The 9,585-nt window shown below is 42.0% G+C and overlaps 1 protein-coding gene across 3 annotated transcripts; it reads left to right on the top strand.

The window, feature by feature from the left end:
- The first annotated feature begins 1,233 nt into the window (after positions 1–1,233).
- Positions 1,234–9,011, top strand: GPX5 (glutathione peroxidase 5). Of its 3 annotated transcripts, none has more exons than XM_069493612.1 (5): positions 1,234–1,314; positions 4,405–4,558; positions 7,062–7,179; positions 7,604–7,703; positions 8,805–9,011. In XM_069493612.1, exons 1-5 carry the CDS (start codon positions 1,234–1,236, stop codon positions 9,009–9,011), a joined length of 660 nt encoding a protein of 219 aa, XP_069349713.1. The 3 variants fall into 3 exon arrangements, with proteins under 3 accessions (XP_069349713.1, XP_069349715.1, XP_069349714.1); XM_069493614.1 differs by having other exon boundaries at positions 1,234–1,320; XM_069493613.1 differs by lacking the exons at positions 7,062–7,179; positions 8,805–9,011 and having other exon boundaries at positions 1,234–1,320; positions 7,604–7,665.
- Positions 9,012–9,585: the final 574 nt, after the last annotated feature.

The following is a 9,585-nucleotide window of genomic DNA, read 5'->3' as shown; positions in this document are numbered from 1 at the left end:
CATTAACACTGAGCTCCAAAAAATAAAACTGTACTGTAAACAAGAGGGAAGAAGGTCTTGGTCAGCTTCCTGTGAGGTCAGTGGGGATTAAATATGCTATTTGTGTGAGAAAGCCAACAATTCCTAGGGCTCTAGGTTTGCATTCATCAATTCTTCTACCCCAAAATTTTAGCCAGGACTATTGAGCAGTCGTTGGAAATTGTTGCTGAATGGATGGGGGTTTGTATGCTGGTTGAGAAGCAAAGTATCTTTATTCTTAGAGGAACTTCTGTCTCATTTCCATGATTCTTCTTGGGCCCTGGGGCTTCCAGAAGATTAAGAGGAGCAACTTCCTTGCAAATTTATAATTATTTCCAAAAAAGTTACTTAGTTTAAAAAAAAAAATCAAAGCGGCAGATTATCATCCAGAAAGTTGGCAACATTAAGCATTCCCCGCCCCCCACCTTGTATGCAAGAGCCTCCTATACCAGCCTGCACCCAGGCTGGGTACCACCATTCCTTTTAACTTTGTCAGTCTGCCAATATCCAGCCTGGGAGCAGGCTGCTAATCACCATTCCTTTTAACTTTTGCCAATCTGATAAAGGCACAATGTGTCTTTTCTTATTTATACTTTGATTATTGGTGAGGGAGAACATTGTAGCCTACCACTGATGCCATTTGATTTTCTGTCTGATGCGCATTTTTCTATTGGTCTGGTAGTGTCTTGTTACTGATTTATAAGCACTTGAAAGCATTTATAAGCATTCATATAATGAATATATTAATGTGCAGATGGCATATATATTGTGAATATATCCCCCATTCAGGTCAGTTTCCTCCCAAAGCTCTTTGAGAGATCTTAGGTGGTTCAACTTTTGATTTTTTAAAGACTCAAATAACACTAGAAATAGTATTTGGAATGTTTAGGTCCTTTTGTGGTGACTTTACTGCAAATGTCTGAGAGGCTGCATCAGTATCCATTAGGAAAAATGGACAATAGTCTTCAAGGACCTAAGAGGGTTTGCCATCACCTTTTTATAATTCTGCCAGAATTTATACGAGTCCCAGGTCCTCATTGCACTGGTGAGCACTGAGTGCTTATGGGGGTGTGTGTAGGCGAGGACATGGTTTGAGCTCTGTGGTTCTCACGCCCCACTCATGCAGCTTGTGATAGTCCTTGCCAGGGTATCAAAAGACTGCAGAGGTGAGTGAGGACCTCAGGCCCTCAGACTGGTGATTTGCAAACACTAGTCATGACTGCACAGTTGAGAGTCAGGTATCTTTTCTCGCTTCTCCTAGCTGGCTTCATGCAAACAAATCCCAAGTCGGAAAAGGTGAAGGTGAGTGAATTCCAGAGAGGGCACGGTAGGGCTCAAATGTTACTTCTTCTGTCCTGCATCTAGATCCTGCCCGGCAGTCTTCTTTTAAGACTCTGACCTCTGCTTTCTTCTTCTTTCCAGACTCCCCTAAACTTTTCTCTTTGAATCATCTTTATTCCCATGAATGAGTGGTGTTTGAGTTGAATATGGTTGGGAAAGAAAGTCTCTTTTTCAGGTGGAAGCCCCCTGGGAACCCCACCAGCTGCATCAGTATTTGCATCAGAGCTGGGTCTGAGGCATGGGACAGCAATAGGCATCAGAGTAGGTGGGAACAGACAGAGTTCAGAGGAGAGGCTGAGTTGAGCCATCTCAGATGCAATTTGGCAAGAACCCCATGCAGAGGAGAAAAAAATTAATGTGGAAGTTTTAGGGATGGATAAAGTCATAAAGTTATCAGAAAAACATAAAACACATGGAAAAATAATCAGAGGCCTAAAACAACTGGATTTGGAGTCAGGTGTCTTGGATTCTGGCCTCAGTTCTATTCTCAGTTCATGGCTCTGTTGTCTCATTGATAAAACGTGTGTATGGCAGTGGACCGGGAAACTCAGGAAAGGACTGTAATGAAGAAGATGACTTGGAGGCAAAGAGGAATCATGACATTAGGGACAAGCAAACTTTCATTCACATAGTCAGTTACCACTTTTGGCCTTGGACAAGTCACTTCACTTCTGTTAGCCTCTGCTTTCTAATTATAAGTTTATGGGTGACAGTATCTACTTTGTGGATGGGTGAGCAACAATTATTAGCATATGATGTATTCTACAAAAGGCAGCTCTGGTGAGATCTCCCCCTCCACCTCTAAAATTAACTAGATAACCTTCAGGGTGACTTTCTATTTTGAGAACTGATATGGTTTTGATGTAACCCAGTGCTGCCTAATTGGGTGTGGAGACTTAGGACTATAGAATTTGCTTAATAAAGGCTGAATCTGGAGGTATTTGAGATACATGATGCAGACTTGAATAAATTTGGAACAGCAATCAACATCAGTAGTTAACTGGACTGAAAGGAGTCTTTCTGAGCTCCTGTACCCTAGTACCCAACACGATGTCAGTAATTTATAGAAACAGATGTTTTCATATAATATTCTTTATATACATGCCTCAGTTTTGCTGGTTCATATATGTGCATATAAATTTATGAAAAGGTGTGAAAACCTACATAGGGAAAAAAACATCTTTCTTCCCAAGAGTAGGGAGTGGGTAGCTACAACCTGGTATGCTAGTGATAGAGTCAGTGGACTTACAGAATTGGAAAAAGTTGGGTGTTGTTTTGTTTTGCATTACACCTTCTCTGGACAGGGGCAGATGGTGTTTGGCTTTCTTTTTTTTTTTTTTTTTTTTTTAGACAGAGTCTCACTCTGTTGCCCGGGCTAGAGTGAGTGCCGTGGCGTCAGCCTAGCTCACAGCAACCTCAAACTCCTGGGCTTAAGCGATCCTACTGCCTCAGCCTCCCGAGTAGCTGGGACTACAGGCATGCACCACCATGCCCGGCTAATTTTTTTTTTTGTATATATATATTTTAGTTGTCCATATAATTTCTTTCTATTTTTAGTAGAGATGGGGTCTCGCTCTTGCTCAGGCTGGTCTCGAACTCCTGACCTCCAGCGATCCACCCACCTCGGCCTCCCAGAGTGCTGGGATTACAGGCGTGAGCCACCACGCCCGGCCATAGTCCACTGCATTTCTTAGGAGGCTAGTTTAATCCCAGTTTAAGTCTGGACCTTTCTTATCAGATAATGCCTTTCTCTCCTTTTTCTAGACAGTTCCTTTCTTCTTTTTTCTCACTGGATGGTTTGGACATATAGCTTCCTTTTCACACTCCCCGTGTTCCATGAGCAATTTGTAGCAGCTTCCCCAATATAGGGGAAAGATGGGATCAGGTTGTGCCAGTGAGCACTTGTGGCATCAGTACACCTTGGGTGCCGCATGGACCCTGCAAGGATAGGGACAGAGGAGGAATAAGAGGAGTCCTCCCTTGCAGAGGGATTTAACTTAAGAACATGCAATGAAATTTTCAGGTAGGACTTATTTCTGCTATGTAGAAGTTAACAAATGTTAGGTGGAAGTCTACTCAAATATGTTCAGGAGATTTGAGAAGGAATGGGATAGAAGATGGAGCTTGATGATGAAGGTGGGTATTACACACCTGGAGCACAACAGGATGAGGTGTGGGGTGTGTGATAGGTCAGACGATGCCAGACAGATTTCAGTGACCTACTTGCAGATGGACTTTAGGGCTCTCCGTCTCCTTTCTTGGAAAAGGAGATCTCTTGTAGATCTCCTTTCTACAAAAAAACTGGAGTTTCACAGTATTGGCTTATAAGACCATCATATGAGTGAGTGATGGGAGAAAGAAAATTATTCAAGGTTGGGATAATATTAGATTCTAGAATGTTAAACCTAGAAGGCCCCTTGATATTCTAATAGTAACCTAGATGAATGTCTTCATTTTACTCCTGGGGAAACCGAGGGCCAGGGATGAGAATTGCCCGGGTTGACAATGGAATTTAACAATAGAGCTGTCTTCTGATTTCCAGGCCACAGTTCTTTCCACTCTACCATGCTGATGAGTGGGGTAAGAAGTCAGAAGACCTGGGAAAAGGAAAGTAACTAGGTCATCCTAAGATAGTTGAGCAATTTAAAACCTGCCCTTATCTGAGAGAGTCCAGGCAGGATGCTTTGAATCCAGGAGCCAAGGAGTAGCCTTTCACAGAAGCATGAAAGGCAGTGTGTTTTCATCTTTGGCCCCACTTACTTCCAGCTTCTCCCATCCCAGCTCATGAATCTCTGCTCTTTTCCATTCATCCAAGTATTGCCTGGTATCTTGCCTCTGCCAGGATAATAGGAAGAGAGACTTAACTCTTAATTTCCAAGCCACAAGACCCAATTTCAGTCTTGTCTCTGACACCTTAGACAACTCTTATTTGTTTTCTGGGTCTCAGTTAATATATGTCTTATCTTTTGGGTGCTTTGAAAGGTTAAACAGATGCTAGGAATTGTTGTTATTATACTAATATTATCATTTAATAAAATCTTCCAGATGGATTGCTACAAAGATGTGAAAGGCACCATCTTCGACTATGAAGCCTTTGCTATTAATGGAAATGAACACATTCAGTTCAACCGGTATGTGGGCAAGCATGTCCTGTTTGTCAACGTGGCCACCTATTGTGGTCTGACAGCTCAATATCCTGGTAAGAATTCATAGCCACGTCTCCTTGGGACTAAATTTTCCTGTTGATTATATTCTATATCACATGGAATTATATTCTAATTCTAATTATGCACCAAAATAAATGCTCATAATTAAGTGACTTCATCCTCCAATGTTATTAATAGAAGTCCGCAAATTATGACCCAAATAAATACTCATAATCAAGTGACTTCATCCTCCATTGTCAGAAGTCAACAAACTGTAGCCCACAGGCCAAATCTGGCCAGTCTGTTTTTGTAAACAGAGCTTTTTTTTTTATTAGAATGCAGCCATGGCCGGCACGGTGGCTCACGCCCGTAATCCTAGCACTCTGGGAGGCCAAGGCGGGCGGATCTCTTGAGGTCAGGAGTTCGAGACTAGCCTCAGCAAGAGCGAGACCTGCCGCCCCCCCCCCCCCCCCGTCTCTACTAAAAATAGAAAGAAATTAGTTGGACAGCTAGAAATATATGTAGAAAAAAATTAGCCGGGCATGGTGGCACATGCCTGTAGTCCCAGCTACTCGGGAGGCTGAGGCAGAAGGATTGCTTGAACCCAGGAGGTTGAGGTTGCTGTGAGCTAGGCTGATGCCCCAGCACTCTAGCCCAGGTAACAGAGTGGGACTCTGTCTCAAAAAAAAAAAAAGAATTCAGCCATACCCATTCATTTACATATTGTCTAGGGCTGCTTTCATGCTCTAAGGTAGAATTGGATAGTTGCAGGAGTAGTGGTGATAGAGGCCACATGTCCCACTAAGTCTGAAATATTTACTATCTGGCCCTTTAAAGAAAAAAGCATGCTGACCCTTTCCCCATGCCTTGCTTCTGCTTTGCCCTGAGATTTTCAGGAGATCAATATATAGCTGAGAATTAGGAGCCTCTCAGAAGTTTCCAAAAGTCTTCTTGGTAAATATAGGAGAGAGAATCCATGTTTTTGAGACTTTTCCGGGGTTTTACAGGTAACTTACAATGACAGGGAGAAGAGGGAAAGGGAGTTTATACCCAGAGCTGCATTTGACTGGAGTGAGAGCTGGGAGAGGAGATGATTAACGGAGGCAAATACTCCCTCTCCTACTTCAACTCCTCCTAGTTTCTCCCTCTCTCTTTGTCATAGGCAGTGTAGTTTAAAAAACAATGAACAATGACAGGATGAATTATACCAGAGACAGATGTACTTCTTATGTTTGAGGTAATAAGAACTTCATTTTTGTTTCTATTAATAATTATATTTCAAATAGGTAATATTTTCACAAGTCTCAAAATTCAAAAGGAACAAAAAATTTTAGAATGAAAAGTCTCTATCTCCTTCCTCTCCCTACAGATGAACAACATTATCATGTTTACAAAATATATACTTTCTTTTTTCTGTTTTTCATACAATTTGCTGCCTTGGTTTTTTAATTAATAAAAAAATACTTTCAAGTTCAGACCATTTCCTTATTTTTTTAAGACTGAAAAATATTTGTTAGACCATAATTTATTTTACCAGTTTTAGGAACTTTAAAAATCAAGTTATTTATTTTCTGTTCTGCAAATAACAGATGAGGAAACCAAGGAATAGTTACTCAAGGATTGGAAAATAGGCTTCCTAATTTCTTGTCTCTTCCCTTAAGGAAGTGATTATCTACAGTGCTGAAGACAAGAGGGAAGGCTAGGGGGAGAGGTAGGTACTCAGTACTGTGAAAACAGGAAAGCAACATCTATTTTTTTTTACAAAGGACAAAGAGGAGATACCAGTTGGCTGAGCAGAATCAATGGGACTGGCTAGCATCTGTGAAGGGATAGAAAGGCATCCAGCTCAGAAAGGGCTAACAAAGAAGCTGATTATAAAAGTCTGAGCAGACAAGTTGGAAGACTTCCTGGCAGTGGAAAAAGGCAATCGAATCTTGTTTTTTTGGCATATCACTGAGGGTTTTTAGGTAGAATGCTTCCTTTACACCTCAAGGATTGTTGAAGAGCAGCAAGAAGCACGTCTTGACATTTCTCTGGTTCTCTTTGCCTGTCAGGTTTACTTCTAGTCCACTCAGAGTGAGCCAGCCCGTACAGGGAACAAAAGCTCAGTCCTCATTGTCATTTTCCTTTACAAAAGAAAGATTCAGTCTATGAATTAACCAACCAGAGAAGGCCAACTGATGAGCAATGATCTTCAAAACCTGGCTTTGTTTAAAAATCACCCTTTGAATAGTAAAGATAACGAAACCCCATCTCAGAGGAACAGAAGAGTTTCTCGAATGGGACCTGGGCATCTCTATTTTTAAGGAAGCCTTCAGCTGCTTCTGATGTGCTGCAGGTTTGGGAAATCCTGCACTGCAATAAAGGGCTTTTGAGTGCATGTCTGAAGATCTGGTGTCTAACTTCGGCCATGCCATGGACAGTCTCTCTGAGCTAGAGGTGCCCCCACCACCACCTCTGTTTCCTTCTCTGTAAAATGCGAAACCCCAGGGAAAGATCCCTGCACAAAGCAGAATCTCTAGCCAGGCCAATATGTTGTTCCTTTTGTAACCACAGAACTAAATGCACTCCAGGAGGAGCTGAAGCCCTCTGGCCTAGTTGTGTTGGGCTTTCCCTGCAACCAGTTTGGAAAGCAAGAACCAGGAGACAACAAAGAGATTCTCCCCGGACTCAAGTAAGTGTCTGCTTGAAACACAATGAGGCCCCTGTCCACCTTCCCTCAGTCTCCAGAGGCCCTTCCAGCTCAGGACCTTCCTGAGGAGGTAGTGGATTGACAGGCTCAGGAGCATCTGCAAGCCGAGTATAACACTGGCCTACCCTGATGAGAGCCTGGTAGTTTCCAGAGACACTGTCCCAATCCCTGGCTGAGACCTGGATGGACTGTGGAGAAGGGAGCACAGAAATGATGAGAGAACAGAGATGGGCTATAGGATAGAGAGAAATAAAATGAACCGGGGAGTCTAAAGTAAAAAAAATGACCTTATTTCCCCACTAACCCCCTCTTTCTGCCTTTTCTCGTGACCTCAAATCCTAGTGTCCTCTCATAACCTTCTCACTCATATTCTGAAGCTTCCTGGGAACGTTATGGCTTGTTGCAGGTACGTCCGCCCAGGGGGAGGATTTGTACCTAATTTCCAGCTTTTTGAGAAAGGGGATGTGAATGGCGAAAAAGAACAGAAAATCTTTACCTTCTTGAAGGTGAGTGAATTCTTGGTCTAAGTCTCCTCCACTTCCTTAATATTCCTAGGATAGAGTTGGCGTGGTGGAACCCAAGGGCTCATGCTTGAAGGTGGATTGGTCTTTTTGGAGGAAATCTCCAGATCAGCATGGGATGGGGGTCTAATCTGTTAGTATCTATGGGCGGGCTCTGGTTTTGTGGAGAGAGTTGTGTGGAATGACAGCTTTTACTGCGATCACCCTCTTTTGCTCATTGATATTCATTCATTCAAGATACATGTAATGAGTGTCTGCTATCTATAAGGCAGGCTAAATAATAAGGATATAAAGATGAATAAGCCACAGTCTCTACCTTTGATGAACTTGTACTGGAGAAGGAGTTAGAAATCAACAGATACGATATGATGTAGTAGTACCTTTTATGAAACACTGATTTTGAGACATAGAGAATGCCAGAATTGAAAAGACCTTAAAAACCACCAGAGTGATTTGTTCCTATATGCTGGACTGTGGGCCAAGACTAGCCCAAGTTAATATTTTTAAATATCTTCAGTAAATTAAAGACAGTAGAGCAGTGTAAGAAGGATTTTACAAACTCAGCTCATCTAACTCATAAGGCTGCCCTTTGTTCAAAGATTATGACCCATAGGCAGTTTATTTCTCCAATGGTCTTTTTGAATTAAGTGATGAATTATGGTGTTTTAATTTTTTTTTCTTATTTGACAAAATATTAGTAACTCAATATTGGTCCCAAAAAATAATTATTGACATGTTACTGGCTCATGGAACCCTAAGACCTGGGAAACCACATTGTAATCCAAGCCATTTACTTTGAAGAAAAGGAAACTAAAAGCTTGAGAAGTAACATATCCTGCCTATGGCAGTGTAAGCTGATGATGGAGTCATGAGGAGAAACTGAAAAAGTAGACTTTTGCTATAACACCTACAACATTCTTGGTAGTTGGCATGGTGGTGATTTAAAGAATTTATGGGATTTATTGGGAATAACAAAAAATTAAAACATTTAGGTATAGAAGGAAGTAGATTACCTGTGGGTGAAAACAGTCTAGACATTCAGGAGCAGAAATAATGTTATTTCCTTTTTTCATCTCTTTGCTTCAGAACTCCTGTCCTCACCCCTCTGAGATTTTGGCCTCATACCGATATATCTCCTGGGAACCCATAAAAGTCCATGATGTCCGCTGGAACTTTGAGAAGTTCCTTGTGGGGCCCAATGGAGTCCCCGTCATGCGCTGGTCCCACCGGGCTACAGTCAGCACGGTCAAGTCAGACATCCTGGCATACTTGAAGCAATCCAAAACTAAATAGGAAGGCAGAGTTAGGGGCAGGAGCCATCCTGCTTCTCACTTAAAGACTTGTTGCAAAAAAAATCTATCTTCTTGCCACACTCTCTTCCTAAATGGCCTCCACTTCATTAAATCACCTTCATACTGCCAAATTTCCCACTCTCCACCAAGTAGATTTATATTTGGAAGACAACTGCTATTTCTCCTTGTAAGAGTATGTGGGTGAAGAATAAAAGTGGAAATCCTTTCTCCAGACCTCTGCTACAAATTGAATCATTCATATCCATCAAAGGAAAATCCTCCTTCCACGAGAATGGTTCAGTCTGCTGTCATATCCTGAATATCAATGTCCCTAGACATCCCAACTGGGTTATAGTCATATAATCTAGGTTCTAATTTATAACATTTTTTTGTCCCCTAGGACAAACATGTCTTGACAGTTTCCAACTCTTTTCAGATCAGTCTTCGTCCATGACATGTCCCCTCACCTGCCATTCTTCTGTGGGAGCCCCAAGGCAGAGTGGGAGCAGGACCACTGCCTCAGGAGAAGAGAGGGCAATGCTAGTGGAATCTAGAGCCTCTCTCTGGCTGTACAA

The sequence above is a fragment of the Eulemur rufifrons genome, chromosome 18 (genome assembly GCF_041146395.1).
Source record: "Eulemur rufifrons isolate Redbay chromosome 18, OSU_ERuf_1, whole genome shotgun sequence".
Classification (NCBI taxonomy): domain Eukaryota; kingdom Metazoa; phylum Chordata; class Mammalia; order Primates; family Lemuridae; genus Eulemur; species Eulemur rufifrons.
Note: the sequence above shows the minus strand (reverse complement) of the source record. Positions and strands in the feature narration are given on the sequence as shown.

Excerpts from the sequence above, each read along its gene's own strand:
- GPX5 (XM_069493614.1), top strand. The coding sequence starts at position 1,234 with ATGACTGCACAGTTGAGAGTCAGGTATCTTTTCTCGCTTCTCCTAGCT. Across the intron at positions 4,559-7,061 it reads TCTGACAGCTCAATATCCTG|AACTAAATGCACTCCAGGAG; the intron begins GTAAGAATTCAT and ends TTGTAACCACAG. Across the intron at positions 7,704-8,804 it reads AAATCTTTACCTTCTTGAAG|AACTCCTGTCCTCACCCCTC; the intron begins GTGAGTGAATTC and ends TCTTTGCTTCAG.